We start from the raw sequence: 24638 nt of genomic DNA on the forward strand, positions 1-24638 counted from the left end.
GGAATCCATTTTTGTCAGACTATAGTGCCTTCGTCCAATGCATTGGAAATCGGCGGTAGTGACAAATCGCTTTCGGAATCTTCGAATAGTTCTAAAACGTCTGTGATCGATACAGTGACGGGTCCAACGCACAAATTTGTGATAATGAAAACCAAACAATCGCCGGATCAAAAAGTAAATAACTCACTGCCGCCGCCGTTATTCTCGGACATTGAAAAAGTTAATGGCGGCGGTACGCCGAGGAGAAAACCATCGGAGGCGGCGAAACTCTTCGCTTCCAGGCAACAGTACAAACAGTCGAACACGGTGGGAGCCATTCCTTCTCCGAATTCGAGAAGGCCTCCAGCCTATGCCATTTTTAAAAATAACCCCCACCACGACACCACGTTTTTCGATTCGACATTGATCGCAATGAAAAGTAAATCTTCGGGCAGTTCGACTGCGGACCAAGACAACAGTGTCGATAGCATTTGGGTGAAAAGGATCGAACCGGAAAAGAAAAAGGTAAGTATAGTGAAAGGTCCGTTAAAGGGACACTCTATTTAAGCACATAAATCTTCCGTAACTAAATTTTTGCCTATTTCTTTATAAACAGCTAATATAAGGAAGTCACCAAACACGAACTGAATTGGAACACCTACCGAGTCCTGCCCTATCTTGATTTTATGATTGGTTCACATGCCTGGTTTACCTACTGTAGACACTTTCCATCATGTTCACTGCTCTGTCAGTGGTCAGTACTTATTCAACATTCCGACCGACAGCAAAATACAGGGTGTCTCGAAATTAGACGTATTCTGTGACCTAAAATAGGTATAAAACTATTTAACGAACTAAAACTTAGTATTGGATTGTCTTCAGGGGTGTATAACAGGGGAGGCGTGGGAAAAATTTGATCCAAATTTTTTGTTTGTCGAATTTTCGTAATTTGGACTGCAGAATTTGAAAATGTCAAGTTTTCTACGTATATAAGGTACCCTTGTCGCACCTCGCCACAACACACCGTTTTCGAGAAAAATGCTTTTGAAAATTTAATTACAATTTTTTTTTATTTTAATGTTTACCATCGAGATGCTGATAATAATTTGTGTTTGTGTTACTGGGTAAATAAAAATGAAATGTCAATTATTCTACAGCTTTCAATTTTGTTCATTGTTGACAAAAAATAGTTTTATTAAAGAAAGACAAATCAAATTATCAACTGTAAAGCTAATTATTGTAATAAAAATTATAATTTTACATTTTAAAGAAGGTCGATTGTTGATGAAAAATAAGCTATTTAAAGCTGATAGAGTTGTTTTCCAATAGAGAATTAGAAGATATTTATTTTGTATACGGTTTTTGCAATAGCAGACTGAGGAGGCGGTACAAGAGTATCGTAGGTTTCCTAATCGCCGAGTATCTAACGTAAAATGAAAAGTTTATAATTTTTATTACAATAATTAGCTTTACAGTTGATAATTTGATTTGTCTTTCTTTAATAAAAGTATTTTTAAGAACAATCCAAGTAAAAACTATTTTTGTACCAAAAATTAACAAAATGGAAAGCTGTCGAATAATTGACATTTATTCTTTATTTACCCAGCAACACAAACAAATGAACTGCATCATTAACTTCCAAGGCTTACTAATGATTATCTGCACCTCGATTGTAAACATTAAAAAAAAAATTGTAATTAATTTTCAAAAGCATGTTTCTCGAAAACGGTGTGTTCTAGCGAGGTACGACAAGGGTGCCTTATTTACGTAGAAAATTCAACAAACAAAAAATTTGGGGCAAATTTTTCCCACGCCTCCCCTGAGTTATACACCCCTGAAGACAATCCAATACTAAGTTTTAGTTCGTTAAATAAAGCCTAAAAAATTTAGTGACTGTACCAAATTTTATTTAAAAATTTTTACGTGTTTCGAAAATATTTACAAAAAATCGCCATCACCTCTTCAAATTTAACACCCTATATGTTAAAAACCAGGACGTTTTTTACCCTAGTTTATAGGAGCTTTTATCGTTATTCTGAATCACAGAATACTTGGTTACAATATATTGACGTCTAATTTCCGGACACCCTGTCTAAATGAAACCTCTTTCGGTTGTCGCGTGTGCGTCGTGATTCTCTAAAGAATTATTTTATTTCTTGAAATATCAACAATTTTAACCAATTAACAAATATGACGGCATACTTTATTTCTAATTCCTATTGGATATCATTTTTATCAAATTTAAATGTTTTGTGTGGATATTCTAATGGAAAAAGTTGGTGGAAGATATTTTATGAGCGTGTTTCCTGTTGATTGTCCTATTTAATGACCCATTCCAGGATCACATTCACTCCGCAAATCCATAGTTTTGTAATCGTAAATCGCCAATAAATTATTAGAATACAATTTTCAACCGGTTCAAAAACATCAACATCAATTTCGTGTCTGGAGCCCTTTAGTCGCGAAAACTACATTTTCTCATATTTTTCCAAAACTTAACGGAAAATAAGAAAAGCAGAAAAACTACACAGACAGAAAATTGAGTTTCCATTTGTAAGTTCCCCTTTCACATTCCCAGGTTATGTAACCATGTAGGCTCAAATGTATTTTTGGATACCTGATATAATTATAATTGGATCAACATCCAAAATAGGGGCTCTGTGATGCTTTTTCGATGATTCCCAACCTGGGAACTACTTTTTCCGGTAAATGCGATTAGGTAGCGATACACACGTTCGGAAAATCCGGGAATAATTTAGAAATGCTGCGATAAGAACACTTAACGTAAGTATAATTTTAAATAAAAACAATTTTCTGAATTAGAATCGAAGCGAAGCGATTCTAATACCGTGAAGTATGAATATAGTGAACTCGCGGTATCCGAGATTTACTATAAGCAATAAATGAACTTTTGTACACACCTGCTGTTTACACGTGAATGGAGGTTATTGCATAATATATAATATTATGTACGTTGGTTTTGTAGAAAATGCCGCCATATGCTAGCATTTTTCTTGATATGTATATATATTACGTAATGTTGGAAAAGTGAGAATTAAATATAATTCTGTAAAAAACAAGTAACAAGTGAACAAGAACAAGTAAACAATATCTAAAGAATAAACCAAAGAAAATACATGTACCCACCTACTGTTGGATAAACAAGTTGGATAATTTGGTTTGTACGAAGGTGTTAGAAAAGTTAATATTATTTCAAGGTCACAAAAAAGATTACAAACTTTCTCAGGAACGTCGCGTGACTCCAAAAACGTGCGAATATCTAACATTTCATGTTATAGATACCTGTTGACGCTAATTGGATAATTTCGTCTTCTGTCAAAGATTCGGTTGGAATAACTTGATCGTCTATTGAAATGTAACTTTCGAAGTCGAAATGTTCAATCCTATTCCTAATCTCTGCTTCAAAGGCTTTCTGGGGGTTGGTATTTTTCTTGCTATTATCGGGATCTCCTGAATGTTTTTTTAGCCACTCCGTTAGAGGCAATTCATCCTCAGACTCAAAATCATCTTCTGCTTCAAAAAATCCTTCATGTTTATTACAGTTTGCAATAGTGTTTTTGCTAACGTCCTGCCAAGCACGGTGAATAAAATTTACAGCATCCAATAAGCTGACTGAAAACTCTTCTAAGTCATCAATTGCCTCTATCATCTTTATCAGGAAAATCTTCCTATAGTTTGATTTCGTTCAACGGAACATTGGGATGTGCTGGACAATTATCTACTACAACAATAATTTTTCTAAGCTATTATCTTGATTCGGGTTTAAAGGCCGTCGTCGGTTGGAATTACTTCCTAACGTTTCGCTGGCACGGACGTAGTCTACGTCCAACATCGGAGATGGAAGGACCTCTGAAGAAGCTCGCCACTCGTGCCAGCGAAACGTTAGGAAGTAATTCCAACCGACGACGGCCTTTAAACCCGAATCAAGATAATAGCTTATCAACGGGCCGCGAAAGCCTTAACCAATAATTTTTCTGTTCTTCTACTACAATTCTGTATCCCATTGGAGCAGCTTTTCGGTAAATAAGTCAGATGTCATTCACGCTCTGCTATTTGACCTGTACTTGACTGGTAGAGTCTTGTTTTTAAAACATCTCTGGTTTACTGATTTGCCGATAATAAACAGCTGTCTCTTTTCTGTCCAAGACATGTTTGGAGTAACCAGAACTGTTATTCGAACCTTGGACAAATTTCCACCTGCACACCTTTCTCCTTGGAATTTCAATATCTTATCAGAGGTTAGTTTGTAGAAAAGGCCGGTCTCATCGGCCTTAAAAATATTGTCACTGTCATAATTGTTAAGAGCCAGTTATTAACAACATTCATATTAACTAATCCAGACTCACCAAAAATTTTTCCTCCAGAGATACAATTTCCCTTCTTAAAACGTTCAATCCAACTTCTGGAACACACGAAGTCTCTTCCTTCTATTCCACTTCCCATTTCACTTGCTTTTTGCTGAAGAACTGGACCACTTATGAGAACATTTTCTTTTCTTTCTTGGACAAACCACTGTAAAAGTTCCTTATTGTCGTCTTCATGACCTGATTTTCTGATCCCTTTACAACTTGCATTCACTTGACCATAGAACGAGAGAATCATATCTTTTTTTCCAGGTAGTGGAGACAGACAGTTGCTTTAGGCAAATTAAAAAAGTTAATGCTTTTCGTTTTTGCTTCTCCATTTGAAGGTCTGTCATCAGTATTCTCCACGAAATCTAAATCACAAGTGACATCAAAACAATAACAAAACAAATATATTTTAACCTTTCTCCGGGGAATTACCTGGTGAACCCCCGAAAAAAGTTCATTAATGTATCTTAATCTTGACGAAATTTAGTTCACTGTATCCGAAAGTTTACTATATCCGGGTTCACTATAACAATAAGAATTTACATTGGTCTTATGAGACTTTTTGAGTGTATTTCAAAAAGTGTTCATTATAACCGAGTGTTCACATTAAATGGGTGTACTATATTCGTGATAGTATTCGAATCTCTAGAGGCTCGTAATGACATTGAGAAATTTTAATGTCTGACGTTAAGAGAAAAAAATGGATGGATGGTTGTTGTTAAACTTTCCTAATGAGTTCACAATAGCGGCGGAATTTTTTTATTTGTAAATGAAAAACAAAAAACTTTTACCCACGTGCTTAACGGATCTTTAATAACTATATAAGGCAAACGCGTCACTGCGCGGTACAAAAATACCGATCAGAGTGGGAGAAACAATTATTGCTATGAATTATTCATATGACATGTCGTGGTCGTATACAAACAACAGTCTCACTAACCACTTCTGCAATAATCTGTTCTCACTTATTGTGTACTCATCGTTGAGGCTGCTACATTTGGAAGCCGAATATTTTTGAGGAACGCCCCAAAGGCTCGAAGTACGATACGATGTAGAAATTACAAGACATCGCATTTGCGGAATTTTGGAAAGCAAAACCATGCCTATAAGTGTGACAGTAAATGTCATAAACAAATGGTCATTAGTAAACGACTGCGCTATTTTAATAAACGTTTTTATTTTTATTAAGAAGCTTTTTTTATGAATCCAGCAACCTGATATTACATTTTTGCGCATTGCTGGCAAAAATGTTTATTGCAGTAAACGCTGATGTATAGTGTTATAAGTTTTTTTACGAGCAGTGGCGTCTTAAACAGTCAAGTAAATTTGTGCGACTTAAATTGTAGTTTAACTATAATATCGAAAACATATGTATTTTTCTTAATACTTTTACAATTTATTTAGCAATTTAATTTAATTTCTTTGGTATTTTGTCTTCTACTCTGTGTCCTCTTTTTTTTGTGGTTGGTCTTTGAACTATTATAACATCACCCACCTTGCCGTATTTTTATTAAGTTCCTCCCCGTAAGTCCATAAAATACCTGGCCCACTTGTAATGGGTAATTGAAAAATTCTAGCCATTTTACGTTTCACTTTTATGAAATTCCAAATGATTTCCTATGAAGAGCAAAGTGATAATCAAAACAAAAATTTAATAGCATTTCTACACGAATAACCCTGAAATCAGATGTCACACTTTTGTAGTTCGACGCTCGGATATTTAACTGTGACGTTCATGGGTTTGACAAGCTGCTATTAGCTTATTACTTATCATGCACTTTTCTAAAGTAAAGAAATGTCAGTTTCTTACACGCACCAACGATCGGTGCGATGTTTTACTTGTGTGTAGTGCAATTAAAGAATAGTGTTTTATCAATGGACAATGTTGCGCCAGATATTTTTGAAAAACCTCGATGAGTGCGTAGAAGGGAGTCTCGAATTTTCAAAACGAAGGGTAGAATCCGTTTTACCACTTGTTGAGAACTTGTATTGAAAAAAAAATATTCTCTTAGATGTATATAGTATCTCCGGCAAAAATGACAGCCACAAAAAATTTGCAACAATTTTTTTTGTCAATCGTTAAATTGCTTTTGGCTATGTTGTTTTGAAACATTTGTTAGATTTTGTGAATGCAAAGATTTATATTTATTGCCAGTCAACCTTGTTATAGATAATATTTTTTATGATCGGCCTTATCGCGGCGCAGTGATACAGATGTCAATTTTGTTTCCTTTTCGAATTTGGGAAAAGTTAAACGAAAAAAAATCAACTTTAGACATTTACGATTGGTAGACTAATTTAATATATTAAAGTGTATATAAAAATATATTAACTAAATCAAAATAAATAAAATGCATATATCAAGTAATTAAATAGAACTTCTGGTTACTAATCTGTTATCTACATTATTGGCATTTTTTGTAGTTCGTTTCGAGAATTATAGATGGCACCGCAATGTTTGGCCGAATGCATGCATCCAGACGTAATTACCTAATAAAAATCCAGTCATGCTTAAAAGTAGGTTGCAAATTGCAGCCCATTTATAATAATAACATTTTTATAGGCCTTCTCTCAGAATGTTTGAATAATCGTTTTGCTCTACGAGCTTGCGAATTGCAAATACTAACAAAAATCATTAGCACTTCGAGCAAATTAAGTGTGCAAATGTGTATGTCAGTAACTTTCCGAGTCGGAAGTGTTGCGGTTTCGTTTTTAGTCCAGTTCTGTTGTTTTTTATTTGCGATCAGAGAGGAGAGTGCTGTGGTCAATTTCTTTGGCGCTCGTGCTAATGCTGGCCTATAATTTACTGAGGGTAAGATGGTTGTTGTAAAGTGCAAATTGTGCCCAATCTGTGTCCTCTCTGTGGAACACTATAAGTGAAATAAATTAATTTTCTGAAAGACGGGAAAATATGAAGCATTTACTTCAATGGTAGTTGCCGCATCTTGAAAATTTGTCTTGAGGCCTTAGTCTAATATGCAATTGCGAAAGTATAGTTTTTTCGTAAATCTGCATATCTTGTTATTTTTATTTCATCAACTAACTGAAAATGCCAAGCTGACGGATAACTGAATCCTTATGTAGGTTATGCATGCCAATGTTTTCTTCCAGGAATTGGGATCACAACCGTTGCCGACAATAAATACTGACGATGTCGAGACATTTCCGCGTCCTAGATCCGGCACCTGGGGTGCCAAATCGGACGCGAAGAAGGATAAACAAAAGGCGAAAAAACAAGACAAGAGCAAGGAGCAAAAGAAAAAAGATAAGTCCAACGGTAGTCGAAGCGGTTCCACTTCTCGTTCCAGTTCGACGGAACGTCGGAAATCGGAAGATCTGAGCAGTCCGAAGAAGGAAGGTTCGAGAAGTAGATCGAACTCCGACGCTAGCAAGAGGAAGGGTAGCGCATTCATGATATCGATGAAGAACGCCATGTTGGTGAGTAGGGTATGCGTTGCCGCTGGTAAATTTTGGTTGTAGCAGCGGTTTCCGGCTTTTGGTTTTGTAGAATATTTTGGGCCTTTAACCACCATATTAGAGAGGTTTTTCTAGAAACATTTAGAAAATTCAAATTCTAGTCGACACGATATTTTGTTTCACTTCATGTGGTTCAAATCGGTGATCGGGGGCATGTATATAGCTATTTATATAGGTAGTACCCTACTCCGACTTTTTTCCTATAGCCGATCGGTTATTATGCGCGTGTTCGAATAGAACAGTCCCAATATTTTTGGATGTTTTTCCAAAGCACACAGGGCTAATACACAGCAAGCTAAAAGCCCCAAAGGACGGTTCGGCTCATCCAGTGAAACACCCAGACAGTTCCGACACCAGATATTACCACACCGTTACTGCCGCGTCGTCCAATAAAAGCGCGGTAACTAAGGTGATGGACATATTCAGAACTCGGCCCGCCTATCAATCGGAAGAGGAAATTATCAAACGCGAGGAGAAGAAGGAGGAGAAAAAGAAAGAAGAACGTCGGGAGGAAAAGCGGAGGGAAGAAAGGGAACGGAGAGAGGAGAAAAAAAGGGAAGAAGACAAAAAAAGAAGGGAGAAGGTACGTTTGAATCCATTCATGCAAAACTGAATTTGTGTCTGGTCCACAACCGTTTCTTGTATTATATGTAATTTTTCATAACAATCGCCTCTACTTTAATACTTTTCATTAAATAAACAATAATAAATAGCTATATTCGGAATGGCATCAGCGGAAAACGAGAGATTATTATTGATTGTATATTGTATGATGTATGCGCAGTATCCCAGTTCAGTTACGTTTTTGGCGATGTTTCTAAATGTTTGAGAAGAGTGTTGTTTTAGGTAAAAATGGAGTGGCCGTGTTTGTAGTTTATTTTTAATGTTTTTAGTAATTGGTAGTAGCTTATACCTTTGAATTTGGTACTTTTCTTGGCAAGGAGATTTTCAACTTTTAGTTTTTTTGTAGTCTTATAACTAATGAATGGATGCGTGTTCAAGATTGCCTTCATCCCATGGCTCCTGTAAGAAGACTGTGGGCTGTTGGTAACTTCTTTGTTACTGAAAAACGTTAAAGTTTTAACATATTGCATAAAAATTGCATATTAATGAATTACATTTTTCCGATATGCCAGGCGTCCGCTTTTGTTCACGGACGACCAAAGGGACCTAGAGATGGGTCCGCTCATCCGGTACGAGATAGCGACAACCAGTACTATCATACGGTTACCGCGGCGTCATCGAATAGGAGCCCCATGACGAAAGTAATGGACATATTCAGGAACAGGTCTCACGCCAGTGTTCCACCAGAAGAGCGGCGAAAGGTAAGACATAGTTTTTCAGTTATATGCGTTGGCGACTTTAATACGATTTTTTCTTTGTTCGGAGCAATTGACAATAATTAAGCACCACGTTTATTTTAAGTTTCTATAGGTGTTATAACCATATTTACTATCGATCAGATATTTCGGCGAATGCGCTAGGAAGATAAATTAATCATTAAATTTTCAGTCTTCATAATTAAATAAAGTAGTGTGTTCAAAGTTTGAAAAACTCTTCATTCTATGTTACCGAAGGATGTAACTTATCGTGGTTCCAATTATTTAAGTAAGGTATTTTATTCATTCATGAAAATTGGATAATCAGATATGAAAACCAAATTGTCTAATGGATTATGTTGTTTATTACACGTAATATTTATTCGTTTGTTTTGTGGCAATTTGTATATTAAAGCACCATTTGCTTTCAGCAATGCATGTTCTCGTTCCCATTAGCATTCAAGGATATGATATATCCAGTCGGTTTGCGCTACTTGTTCTTAGAAACTGTGAACTTCAAAATTGAAAATTTTATAATAAGGCCATATTTTACTTTCGGTTACGTAACTGCTTGCGCCTGTGACAGTTTGAGAATAATTGTTAATTTGTTATTATGTTACGGTTTTGTTAATATTTGACCTAGATAATGAAATGTGGGTACTTGAAAGATAAAGGTTACTTTTGCGACGAAGCTAATTGTTTGGAAAGGTCAATATTATTTTATTTTAACAAATTGTATAAAGTTATGTTGTACGTAAAAAAACACCATTGGAAAAAGATTACAAAATCATTAGATGTTATCAGTGTTCTGGTTTAAAGGGATTTAGCTTAGAGACTCTCTAGAAAAATGGTTATTTTTAGTAGTAGTTTAGTAATATAATCTAGTTTTAGTATTTTATTGACAGCACAAGTTCGATATTTTCTTGCTCTTTAGTAAAATGCGTCTAAGACAAAAGTTTTTTCAAACTAATTTTAGGTTTAAAATTTAAAAAGGGTATTTGCAAAGCATAAAAAGAAAGTAGTGTCTGTATCTGGAAGATTTTCGCCATCCTTCTTGTTTTTGAGCTTATAACGATTTTTCTCACGCAACGTCACTTTTTCACTGAAAATAAAATTCTGCGGCTCCTAAAACTGAAATTGCAAGAAATTCCGTGGCCAACGGAATAAATCATAATTAGTGTTGCTTTCACCTTGATCGCTGTAGTATCTTCCCGTCCACGATGTTGCGGTTCAAAGAAAAAAAAACAGGACATAGACCAAATTACGAGTCATTACTGGTGTGTTACGTTAAACAACTTTAATTCAAGTGCATCAGGCAGTTTAGTGGCAATTGCCTAGGAGGGGCGTTGAAAAAAAAATAGTAGATGGTCAGCTGTTTTCCCTAATGCATCCGAAATGTACGACGTTGCGGTGGGAGATAACGCGGTGCCGTCGGCAACAGCGCCGGTAACGTTGTTTACAACAAATTCATTTAGTTTATTATCAGGCCCGATGGAGTGAATCGAAAGATACATAATGTATGATTAAACGCTGCCGGTCTATCGAAATCGGAACCGCCGAAATTAACGAAAAATTCGCGATTTTTCGCGCTGGATATGTGACGAATTTGTGATCTGTGTGAGTTGTTCAGTGGCAAACGCAAGTCTATCCGGGCGTTGAAAATAGCACCGCGTCGGTACCGACTAAGAAGTATTTTTTATATAATAATTTTTGTATTTACTTTGATTTAACCGTGTTATCTCTTGTGTAACATAAGTCTGCTGACACATTAAATGCGTATCGGCAAATGACAATGCGTATTCGATCAATCACGTTATGACGTGCCAATATTTTGGGAAAAAGCAGTTTTTTTGTAATTGTGACGCGCGAATATTATCCCTCAAGTACTCGTGTTACGCAAGTAATTTGTTTTGGGTTTTGAGGAATCTTGTTCGTCTATCAGAAGGGAAAACAATTTTAAAAATATATTGGGTATATGCGAGTGTATTTGGCCATATTAACTACCACCTACCGCGAGAAAATGTTTAATTCTTGTGTAATATTGTTGTTGTTTGGCCAATCGTTGGACATCACTTCAGAAGCAGAATCAATGCGCAGAAATTATGTAATAATAAACAGAATAACGAACAGCAAATATCAGAATAATTACTCAGTAATTCCAAGCGAATAGCGCGTTCTTCCATTTACGTCAGTTTAGGGAGATGACCACCAAAATACGCCCAAACTTCATGTTGCTTATTTTGAATGAAGCAGTCTCGCGAAAAATTTAATGTGTCTATAGCTAAAGGTTGCCTTTTTTGAGATATTTAATATTTGCTGCCATTTCCAGGCCGTAGCAAAATGTATTTAATTGATTATGTGGGCAGCTTGGGTAATTACCCTTTCACAACTGTGTTTTAGTTACACTTTGTAGAAGGAGCAAACGAAAATTTTCGTTCTGTACGCAATATGCAATCTAGAATAAATTAATCAGCAATTCTTAACGCATCATTACAATAATTACGGTAATTTTTCACAAACGCATAGAGGAAGCGTTTATGGTGTTCTAATGGTATAGGTAGGTACTTTTCCTTACTCAATAATAATCTAAACAGTAGCAACTATTTTTAAATATAAAACAATAACAATTAATTCGTCCGCAGGTTTTTGTAACAGTTACTACCATTAAATACTAAACGAACGTCAATAGTTAATGTGTACGGTATTTTTGACAAGGTCACCAAAATTACTTATATAACTAATGACTGCATCGTCTTTTCTTGTTCATGCTTAGGAATGTTTAAACATTTCTTGTAGAATTTTCCATTAATAATGATGAAAAAAATGGCGAATGAAGACAAAAAAATTTAGATGATGCTATTTTATGTTACTTGGATGCTGTATATATTTTGCATTTTGTGCGTATGCATATCAAATTCTTCCTCATATTATATTATACCTGAGTGACATGATGGGAAAAATATTTTTTTTCTATTCCCTACTCTAAAAAAAATTATGCACAGTTCAGGCGCATGGAAAGTATCATTTTAGCTTCGTTACCCACAATCGCGAGCCACTTCGGATATTTCTGGTATGGTATTTTGACATTTGCCAAGTCACATTACATGAATGTATTTCATATTGTTTTGCAAAAATGTACCCAGAAACATTGATAAACTTCTTCAGTCACTCTTTTATTAAGTACTAGCTCCGCCAAATTAAACTCGTGATTAAAATGCGTTTTATTAATTTCAATATAAATAAATATCGATAACTCCAAAGAGGCTTAACTCATTGTAACAAACTTGGAGTCGTTAAAAAGTCCTTTTCTGGACTATTGTGCTATGTGAGTGGGATTGGTTCTTACCTTGCTGACATTTTCTAAAATATTCGCAGAAAAAATCTGAGAAAAAAATTGATTTGACGAAGGACTTTTTTTATTCCATTCGACAGCCAAATAAGGGCCTAACAACCCAGTGAAAATGGCATCCCAATATCTTTATCTTAACGCAAAATATAAATAAAAAAATATGAAAAAAAAAATAGTTTTCACTTTACGGGTTGTTATTAATTAAATTTATTACTTAAGCTAAATGATATTTGAAAATAAAGTAAAATTTTGTTATTTATTTTTATTACGTTTTTTGCAGTACTTGGAAATTATTATTACGTTTTGATATCCTGGCCGGGTTTAAATTCATTTATGATTTACGTTTTCGATAAAAATTAAGTTTAGTCAGGGAATCAAAACTTATCAATTACTGAAGAGTAACTATTTTTGCATTTTTGTAATTTTGTACATTTTACTACTTAAAGCCGTCAATAGTAAATAAAATTAGTCTTGGTTAGTTAACCTGAATTAAATGAAAAGAATGGTGATAATACTAAATATTTGAGAACGGATAGGGATGTCAGTTTTCAACCAATTTGGGGCCCTTCGAAAAAAAGTAATAAAGATCAATAACAACATTTTATTTCAATAAAGTCCAAAATTCAATTTTTTTTTAGTTTTTAGTCTCAAGTTCTTTAATTAATGTTTAACTGTAGGATAAAGATATTACATGTAAATCCTTGCTTTTTTTTAGAAAATATATTTTTTTGCCAATATGTCCCTCTTCAACGACTTCAACTGCGTTAAGTCTTTAGCGAGTTATAGACAAAAAAAATAACTCTCAGCTTTCAAACAGTAGTCCCTGTACTATCTTAGAAAATTTGCAGAAACCTGGTTCTAAAAATCGAAATGGCAAGTAGACCCCTTGACGACCATTTCAGAAATTTGAAAATAATTTCTAGCATTTTCTCTTGGCCGATAAATTTCTAGGACGATCCTTTTGCCCAATACCGTTCATCGTTGCCATTACTGGGACACCCGGTATATAATTTGGAACCACAAGTATTTTTGCGTGTAAAATGATGTTGCGTTTATTTTTTACGTTGTCATTTTAGATATCACCATAAAATATGTTTTGTGGAGGTCGACACGGTGACCATTTTGACCTGACAATATTCTCACAATGTCAAAAATTTTAATGCAAAATTAAGTTTTTAAAACGCGCTAGTTTCGTAAATCCCGTAACTTTCCACTCATTCCGTTGATATATTGTCCCGAATTATTATCTGCTGATTTATAGTCTCATCATAGTCATAAATACTACTAAACGTCAGCTTTGAAAATTTATTTTTGTCATGTTATTATTTTATAGTAGTTTTTTGCATGAAATAATTCGCTTTTAAAATTTCCATTCAAATATATAGGTGATTTAAGATGTATTTTGATTGATCTTTATTGATTTTCTGTTTACCTATTTGTGCTGAAGCAATTTCATCGAATTTAATAGATTCCTAAAATATTTTACGTTTATGACATGTGGCGATTGTTTACCCATGGGCGTGCATGCAGAAACTATAGCTTCTGCTATAGAAGTTATTTTAAGCTTCTGCCTGATTGAGCATTTGGTGTAGAGGACACAAATAACAAAAAATAAAACAGAACTCATTTACCAGTATCGTTTTCACAAAAGAAGTGTTTGCTTTTCCTGCAAAACAATAGATCAAAAATCACGTGTGCGCAATTATAAATATACCATAAATAAATAATTGTATGACGTCTCGCGTTTAAACAATTGATAATTTTTTTCGGTCAAATTCGCGGTGATATATTTCGAGCTTATTTTATAATGAAACAGAAGTTTCCGTTAAAGCGGAATTATACAGGGTGCTCGGAAATGATGAGCAAAAAGTTTAAGCGCACTTATCATTACTGTTTTTCTCTATTTTTATCTGCCTGCGATCTAAAGAAAATGTCCCTAAACTTTTCTGTTTAAAATTTTATAAAAATTTTCAAAACTCGGAATTAAAAGCCATTAAAACCACTCTTTTATTATATAGTCCAAGAAAATTGCCCTTTTACATCTCCATGTAATAAATTAATGCCCATTAATTTTTCTTTATATTTAATACAGCAACTCGGTCACAGAAAATAAATTGGTACTTATCCAAGTTTTATGGTAGGCTGTAGAAACCCCGTTTCATTTTTGCAATTGGCAGATACTTTCCGATTTGCGGAAGTTTATATATCTCGATTCAATAAAAATGGTAAATCGGAAATAAAGTTTTTCCGAAAATACCAACCCTAATTGAAATTACTGATGTAAATAATGCAGATGTGTGTTATTACATCGATAAATATTAATATATGAACTGCTGTGATCCATAGTTTACATAAACATTTTGGATTTTATCTATTGTAAAACAAATTTTGGAAAAAATATACCTTACCCAAGGCTACTTTATATTTAAAATACGCCGCAGCTATAGTTTCAAAACAATATGCGAAATTATTACGTTTCATTTGATACATATGTATAAACAAAATATTTTTAGACTTCAATACTTATAATTACTGTGAAGATATAATAGGAATAAAGTTTTGCATATTCGTAATGTAATTCAAAAATAATATGTTCTTTCGATAAGTTTCTTAATAACAATAATTATAGTAATAAATGTGTAATGAAGAATGCAGCTTCTTGTCTATTTAAACTATTCAAACTAATCAGACAATGTCTGTAAAATTTAGTTTGAAATTCATTGCTTGGGGTTATGCAAAGTAAATTAATGAATTTCCTAACAAAGTTTTAGAACATCTGCCGACTGATAAAAATGAATGCATAATAATGAAATTTGGTTTCAAAACGTTATATTCAGCACATGGTCAGGCCAAGTATGGAATATCATTTTTCATTGTTTTGTTTCATTTTAATTGCAAATTTATAATTTTAGAAATTAGAAATAGAAAAAAGCATTATTCGTTTGAATTTGTACTCCATAGCTGCGGGTTGTAAATTTTATTGGGATCTGCTATATCGAATGCAAAACGTAGTCGAAAGCAAAAAACGTAATTTGTAATTGGTAATAGGTTTGAAGGCAATTTGGGTTGATTGGTTAACCGTTTCTTTTATTATATTTGTTCGAATGACTAACAGGGTTTCCATGTGTGTTTGGTCTGGTTAACAGACAATTAAAATGAATTTTCACGTGTAGTCGTATTATTTTCTCATTAAATGTACGTCTACCTATCGTTATAATATCTAATTAAACAAGGAGACATTTTGATTACAGTGTTGATGCAGTTGGTATTTTTGGCGCTTATTTTCCTAAGCGTGAAAAGTGGTGTTGTTGCTCACCAAGGCGACAGATTAAGTCAAAATTTAGAAATAAGTCTATTCGACAAGTTTCTTAAATGACACGTTACCGGAGCGACTATTTAACAAACGAGTGTCTAAAGAAGTTTATCAACATATCAACAACACAAATATATTTACATAGTGACGTCACCTCCGGAACTGACAAATTTCAAAAAAATATCAGTGCGTAGCTAAATTCTACCAAAAATATCCGATAGCTCCTAAATCGGGAAAGCTGACATCTTAAGGCCCATTCGTAACGATCATTTTAAAAATATATTTTCTGTAATCGTATTTCTCCTGAATTTGTAATTTACGTAATAGCCAACCAAATGAATTTTCTGACATTCTGAACTATAAAAAAACTTTGCTTTTTTGACCATTTTAACTTATAAAATTTTTTGCTCATCTACCATCACTATTTTTATGGCGTGGACGTGGAATACGTATTACTAAACTTAAAAAAATGAATTCTTAAATTAAATATAAGGCCTACAGTACTTTCAATTTACCCTGTGCGTGGCTGCTGGTTGGTTTTTTCTTTTTTAAACGGCTTATTTACATATTGGTGGTATGCGATTTCGATTTTTCTTTTCATATAGGGCGGCTCATGCAAACGGAAATCGCGATACGCATTTTATTTTAATTCGGCTCGACGTAGGATTAAACTACCAGGTCGTTTCTAGGTTAAAGACCTTGCATTATTCTGGATTTTTTTCCATTATCTGAAGGCGCCTTTCAATGAATTATTAATTTTTACACGGCCTGATATTTACCACGTGACGCGGTGACATAAAACTGTTTTGAAAAACATTATCTTTGCCTCGGAATTGGGGCATTGCTGGTAAGGCAGTTAGATAGGTACTGGCAAGGAAAGATACAACCGTGCGCTTCTGTAGATAATATTGGTGCGTAACAAAAACTTGATTGATCGCTTTTGTTTACAAATCTGTTGTGATTTACGATGTGCTTTACTTAGTGCTCCATATTATTCATAGGCGGTCCTATTTTTTTTAAGTTAAATGCAATCACCGATAAATTAAGAAATACTATTTAAATGAGACTAAGGGACTGTTACGCGTGACGCGTGTGTAATTGATAATTAGAGATGTCCCAATATTTACGTTGGAGCAAGAATAAGCGACGAGATGATTTGCCGTTTGTTAAACCTAGAAGCAATTCCTTGGACCCCAGGAGCTTGGAGGCATCAGGGCTGAGAAGTTTTACTGCCAATTATTACCTCAATAATAATAATTTGGAAACGGTATGTTGCTCTTTTTTTTTGTGTACGCGTAAGTTGCAGGTAATTCACAACACTACAACATTATTGTATTAGTTGAGTTTCTGAAAGGCTTAGTGAGATAGAATGAGATATAACGCTGGCATATATTGTCAGCGTTTGAGTTTTAAAAGTGTAATCGATAAAATGAGCTTTTGTTTGTTAGTTTGGGATTAATAATAATTTGTTAATTCGGTTACAGATAAAACTGATAATATAATGATAACTGTCCAATCTCCCTTTATTACGCATTCTTCCATTTTTTCGCTTTATATATATATATATATATATATATATATATATATATATATATATATATATATATATATATATATATATATATATATATATATATATATATATATATATATAATCTCATTTTAACGGAAACAGCTTGGGAAATTTTGATTTCCTCTATGTATGAGATAATGAGATTTTGAAAATCTATTTTCGTCTATCAATATTAAAATCGATTCGAAGGTGATTGAGAAATCTCGAATCCCCTAAACATTAATCCATTGCAACCCATGTGAACGCATCTTTCGCTACATGCCCCTGCTGCTCGATAACCGTTGATGTCAGTCACGTTGCCATATCATGACGGCAAATTGGAAAAATTCGACCTGACAGTGATAGTATAAAAGTAAAATAATACGAGCGATAAATTTTGCTATCCCTGGACAAAAAAAATATCCCATATTATGTAGCTAACCTAACGGAGGACACTGTATTCGCGAAAAATTGTTTTTGTTATATTGAGCAAAAAAAAAAACTGTATCTTGACACTAATTTTGATTGAAACACACTTTCGAAACAAAGCGGTTTTTGTAATGATAGTTGTATAGACAAGGTGACCCTAGATTACAAATTAAAAATGCTTAAGTACTTAATTTTTAGTAGAACGAATTTTCCTGTCGTTTATCCAATGGTGCAAACGTTTTTCAAACAAAAAACATGTTTATGGCACATACAATAATCCGTGTCTAACAAAATATATATGACATTATTCTCTGACGAATAGTTACTGAATTACGCGCAAATTATTATATATTGTTCCCAATGCCCTTCTTAAACATGCCTATTTTGTGTGCAATTCTTTAAACTGATATTTATATGTTAAATTTTTGTGCCTTGGTAGGCTACGAGTTATTAAAACTACTTGTCTGGACTTCCATTGCATTTATTTGAAATATACCTCAACGTTTCGTTTGATGTGTAACCACCAACCCTTATCAAATTATTTTCTTGGAAACAAGTGGTTTTATATATAACATTTGTTAACAATCTTCACTTTCAAATAGCTTGTTTTTTTGTTTAAGGGTGAATAATACTATTTCTTTCTGTTGCAGAAAGCGAACCAACATTTAGGTAAGTGTTTATTTTTTTTGTCAAAACTCTATCTTCATAAGGTATTAAGGTATAATAATTAAGTAGTAAGGTATAATAATTAAAAAGAAAACTGTTTTGGTTAAATCTTAATACCGCTCCTGAGCAATAGATGGCAGGACTAGTTTCCCGCGCGTTATTATGGCTAGCGATAATACAAATGGAATTCGCTTGGGTTTGTCTTCTTTCTGCTAAGAATGCATTTAACGTTTAATACTATAATATACAATTCCAAGCCAGAATATGCTTTTTATGCAATAATTTTGCAACTGGCCATAACTTCCTGTTTTGTATTAGTTATATCATCAAGTATTTTATTAGTAGTCAATACTGCATGCCTGTTTTCGTTTTGTAAAATTCTTGTGAAAGTTTGTGTCTGAATACAACCATCTGACAAGCAATAATGACCTTGACCCGAGATGCATGACTCCAGCCAATCAATTTCTACGGGGTTAATAGCCAAAAGCTCACTTTTTCTCTTTCCTGTCGAGGTTTATGTTTACACACGTTGCTTTAACCAATCGATGCAACTGACGACGCTTCGGGTGTTGCCAAATGTACTATCAAATTTTGCAGTGTAACGAAGGAGCTAAGAAATTTTAACACCCTTTGCCAGTTCTGGTAATTCGTTACTTATACACAACAAAATTGTTACAATTTACCGTAACAAAGTGCCGGACATGATGAATCTAAGTAATGAAAACGTTGAGGGCCCAGTAATAAGTAATTTAAAATTCAAAGTATTACGATTATATATGCCGCAGAAAACCTAACAATGAAAAGGGAAAGTAATTTCATAAGCAATACGTATATCTGTGTTTACATGTTTTCCATACGCGTTCCATATTTTTCCGGTAACTTAAGTCCAACAATATATTCAAAATGTGACAACAGTGCTCGTTAAAACGCGCATGCTTCAAATGGAGGCTTGTCCTGCACGTAGACATTCTATTTTTATAATAACCGAGACGCAATAGCTAATCTTGGATTTAAATATTATGTAGTTTCGATCATAGAAATTGATAATACGATATAAGTGGAAACGTATTTTTATTTATGAGATGTATAGATTGTGGTAATCAATTATTCCTTGCTTACCATGTACGGTGAAAGCTGAATAATCAATCAGTCGATCTACCCATAGCACCATAAATGTAAAAAAATAAGTTTCATGTTTTTTTTTGTGGACCTCCCAATTTTTTCGTGAATAATTAAAACATTTTAGGATAATGTCAAATTTTGACATGTTTTTTTTTTTTTTAACGGAACACCCGTAGATTAATTCAAATTTTCATACGTGAATAGGACACACATGTTTAGTTTTCAAGTACAACAAAAAATTTATTCTTACTTGAGTGACAAGGCAGGCATGGGCCAGGTATATTTCTTTCTTTCTGATATATTTCTCGAATGTTGACCATTTATATCGGTGCTGAATAATCGGTTTTACTGTGCGTTTTGAAAAACTTATTTTACGAGAATATGAGAATGTCGCGTCGAAATCGTGTATGAAACTTTAATCAGTAGAGCAAGAAGCTTTAAAAGAAACCTGTTTACTTAGAAAATCGGCAATATCGTCGATAAGAGATATTATTAATAATGAAGAATTGAAGAAAAGGAGCAAACTCACCGTATATACAAAAGTGATCAGGAGTTAATAAGAAGGAAAATATTTTGTGTTTAGCAATACGAAGTTGTTCCTACCTTGGATGAAGTGAAAAAGATGCTAAAAGTAGATGAAACCAATATAAATGTAAGCCGTGCGAGCCTCCATAGAGTTGTTATAAAATGGAATTTAAATACCGCAAAATAGACAAAATGCGCTGACAGATTGCGCACTTCTAGATTTAATTACCTTCAAGAAATTATAAGATATAGATTAGACAACAGATCCATTATTTACCTTGATGACACACAAGACACTGTATCCAAAGTATGGATTGATTCCACTCAAAATTGTTAGACGAAAGCACCTTCAAATAAAAGGAACGGCATCACCATAATACACGGTGGGTCAGAAGACGGATTTGTCCGAATCTGCTCGTCTTATTGTCTACAATACTATATTATGCCACAAGTGCGGTAAACGGCATTTGACTCACGAGTTTTTTTGACACGAGCGGATCGGGTTTTTAATAAACGAGTGAGTTAAAAAGTTTACCGAACGTGTTGCATACTATACTTTTTCTACGGCCGTTAGTTTTTGGGTATATTTTCGCAAAACAAGACAAATACAATCACTGGCATGACTGTCAGAATTGACAAAAGTCAAAATTCAAAGCGTAGGAAATATCCCCGAAACCATCCGATTGCTCCCAAATCTGTGCGGTAAAATCCCGGAAATGTCCTAAGTGGCTCGGATCCGTGGGAAACGAAACTGACGTGGTGAAGTGACCCTTCCCGCACGCTAGATCCGTGAGTAATTAGGTATTTTACAGACGGGAGTAGAAAAAAAAAATTAAGGATTCTAATTTGGATTATTATGAGAATACAAGTGCCGAACTTTTTTAAAATTGGTTTCAAACCAATCTTTCAAAAATATTTGTTAGAAAGTGGTATTTATTTTCAATTCATTTACAAAAAAGTGAACTCTTGGAAGTCCAAAATTCATATGCAATTAACAAGCAATATGTATGCGATAATTTGACTGAACAGGTTGGGCATTTTTTACGCTTTCATCCATATTATTGCATGTTTAACTCCATAAAGCATTTGTGGAATCAAGTAAAATGAAAGGTCAGAGCAGAAAATGTTACTCCTGATTTAAGTCCCAGTGTCATAAATTTGATAAAAAATGTAATTAATAACATACCAATTGTGGGCCGGAAAAATTGAAGACTCTTACATTTCTATGCAAAACAACATAAATCCTAATATAATTAATCGCAATGACTTAGATTTAGACATTTAGAATAAAAACGTAGTTATGTATATATATTCCTAGCTATGTTGTTTTTTCTTATTGTAATTTAATAAGATTATACTCACCTAAATAATTAAAAAATATATATATTATTACTAAAACCTTTGAGAGTCCCCCCTATTGTTCAGTCCTTTATTGCTTACCGGACCTCGAGTTTCATTGCCGTCGGCAGGTAACTTCCATAATTGCAGGCAGAAGCCAGCACGATGAAGATTGAGACAGACAATACATAGTTTTATTTCAAATAGTGTATTGATTGGTATTTTTCGAATCTCGTCAGTAATTTTTCAATTGTTGAAAGGAATTTATTTTCATTGACTGCTTAACAACGATGTTGATGTTATTGTATCAACGAGGTAAAATTGATCCGTAGGCCGTTGGGTGCTTTAATGCATTACTATAATTTGTGTTTGAAAGACAGCGTTGCAAATTGCATACGCGTAACTGAAAGAAAGGCCACTTATTTATGTAGAATTTATGCAAAAACATACTGACGACTATAATAACTTTATGCGGGATAATTTAGCATAATTTTGAAATATTGAAAATAAGTCACCAACAAATTTATTCATAAATTCAGTTGTTAGATAAATATAAACACGTGAAGATGTTAGCATAAAATCTAGGGAATGAAGGTTGCCAAAAATAATTTATACACGTGTATTTAGTTTTAAATTTCCAAAATTAATATGGTTGAGTGATGAAAACCGCAATTTATATGTTTTGATTTGGCAGTGTGGCGTTTCGTCGCCCAAGGCTGTTTTTTTTTTTATAAAATGAAAGCTGCCACAAACAGAAATTTTTTAGCTATCTTTTATTTTTAGATAGAGGGTAGTTTTGAAGATTTTGAGTTTTTAGTTTTTAGTTCGGGTATGCGTCAACTTGTCGAAAATGTGAAAACTGCTCTGTATTTTTTTCTTAAGATCCAGTGGCTTAGATATTTAAGGTTTGTATGTATTCCAATGGGATAGTATGGGGATGAAGGAAATCACAGGAGATACAGGGTTTGTTAAATTAGGCAAGTTTTAAAGAATTTTATGAGAAACTTAAATCTGACCGCAAAATGATTGTAGCGTGAATTGTTTCTGAGAAATTCGAGAAAATATAAAAAGTTGGGTTTTCTATTTTAGTAAGTAGGGCCCAAAATACGACAAACATAATCATGGAATTAATACATTAAGGAAATATTTTTTTAAGAAGAATATTCGATATTCGATTCGATTCGATTCGAGAATTTCGATTTGGAATAAGCAATAAATTTAATATTAGTGTATGCGATCACTGGACCGTCAAAACTTTTTTTTCCTTATAGCTACTAGAGATATGTCGATAAAAGAGGAACTTATAAAGCAACTATGAAAAAAAATTGAGAAGGTTCATCCAACATGACCTGGCGCCATTCAACAACCAACATGGCCGCTGCCAGATTGCCAATACGTTTGTATGCGGCATTTTCTTATTTTTTTCTTTCTATTTCGTATTTTCTTAAAATATGCCTAGATCTCGTTAAATGTTCTGAGAAAACGAGTCGAGTGTGCGGAATTCGCTGTTTAGAAAGAAAATGGTACAATGTGGGGGTTAGTATGTGAAATGCAGAGGCATGCGCGGAAAATAGTTTTATTTTATATAAAAATACTACGAAAATATCAATGCCGCCTGCGGCGCATCAATTCTGTCGAGAGCGATCACGGATCAACTTTTGCTATTGTGACCCTAACATGATAAGTGCATCACATCACAATTAAAATATTTATTAAAATAAAATAAAAAAAAAGAACTTTCGTAATTTAAACGAACTTATATCTCCTATGATTTCCAATATCCCCATATTCTCCTACGCTTGTATTGGACACACTGTATATATTTAAATAGGTCAAAACAAAATAAAGATTTGTTGAGTTCTAGAGGAAAACCGAATCCGACGTGGTTTTTACTGTTTCGCATAACCGAACTACAAAGAGTGTCTAAAAGTTCAAAATTTTCGAAATGAAAAAAAAAGACGTTTCTGTTTGTTCCAGCTTTCACTTCACAAAAAGGCGATGCTAATGAAAGCCGTAACACGCTAGCTTTATTCAATACTACGAAATCTCACAGATTGAACGTATAACCAATTGAACGCACGCGTTAAAAGAAATTGTAAAATAATTTAATAATGGTAATAATAATATTGCAACCGTTTCAGAACATGAAAATAGTACTAACATTATACAGAGCGCCTAACGATATTCTATAAAAATGGAAACCAATTATTTTGCAAACTGTTGGTTTGTGTTTAACATTTGACTACTTTTATATTGATATATATACCTGTGTTATTACGATATATAATTTCAATTTCCCAATTCCTTTCTTGTTTCTCTTATTCGATTTTTGCGAAATATCATCGTTATCAGGTATTTTTTTAAATATTAAATAGTCTTTTGTATACTGGACGTTAGTATTTAAGTAGATTTTTAATAACCCGTATCATATTTTGAAGCAAAGTTAAGTAAACTAAAATTATTTTTAAGATCTGATCGCATGCGTCCTTGACCACTTGCGATAAAAAATTTAATATTCCGTTTTATTCGAAATAATTTGTTTTCTGATTGCTGATTTATCACTTTTAACCAACGTTTTTCTTTGATGATTTATGTTTGATTATTAAGTGATGTAACTTTTGTATAGAATGCCTGTTAAACACAGCCAGTTATTTTTTTTCTTCAATATGAAGTCGAACACAACAGTCTTAACGTTACCATTTGAAAAATTATAAACAAAATAATTTGTCGTTAAGTGTGAAAGCTGCGCCTAGGCTAGTTCATATTTGGATTGTTCGCTTTCAAAAACACTGGTTCAGTAATTTTGAATTTTATACCCGTTTTGAAAGTTTCAGTTTGAACACTCTATATCCTTTTCGCGTTTGCCATGGCATGTAATTGAACAGATCTTACGTCTATTTATATTGTCACTCATTACTCTGTGGCGAAGAAAATGGCATACACTTGTATATTTCGATAAGATGCGTAGGCAGATTTTTCGCTACTTCCACGATTTTCGAATGGTGAACTATTGAAAATTAAGCATGCTTTATTTCTAATTTATTTATTTTTTTATGAAATTTTTGATCATCGCTACCGGATATAGTCTTTTAGATGTATTTCTGCGCCGTAAAAGTTTTCAAATTAAAAAAGACGAGCAACATCTCGAAATTTTTAGAACACGGCGTGTAATTTTTGTAAACAAGTTGGGAACGGA

General features: G+C 33.6%; 1 protein-coding gene across 4 annotated transcripts in view; it reads left to right on the top strand.

Moving 5' to 3' along the window:
* The window catches only part of LOC132696234 (5'-AMP-activated protein kinase subunit gamma-2), a 111834-nt gene that overhangs the window by 8814 nt on the left and 78382 nt on the right, over positions 1-24638 (top strand). The window contains exons 3-7 of one of the 4 annotated variants that reach the window (XM_060660954.1): positions 19-504; positions 7464-7790; positions 8101-8412; positions 8966-9154; positions 18442-18460. In XM_060660954.1, coding sequence (XP_060516937.1) covers positions 19-504; positions 7464-7790; positions 8101-8412; positions 8966-9154; positions 18442-18460 — 1333 coding nt within the window. Of the gene's footprint in view, positions 1-18; positions 505-6166; positions 6307-7017; positions 7165-7463; positions 7791-8100; positions 8413-8965; positions 9155-18441; positions 18461-24638 lie in introns of those variants that run through there. The other 3 variants (XM_060660956.1, XM_060660957.1, XM_060660955.1) reach the window with 3 other exon arrangements.

Source organism: Cylas formicarius, unplaced genomic scaffold, assembly GCF_029955315.1.
Source record: "Cylas formicarius isolate icCylForm1 unplaced genomic scaffold, icCylForm1.1 PGA_scaffold_1__22_contigs__length_36826433, whole genome shotgun sequence".
Taxonomy (NCBI): Eukaryota; Metazoa; Arthropoda; class Insecta; order Coleoptera; family Brentidae; genus Cylas; species Cylas formicarius.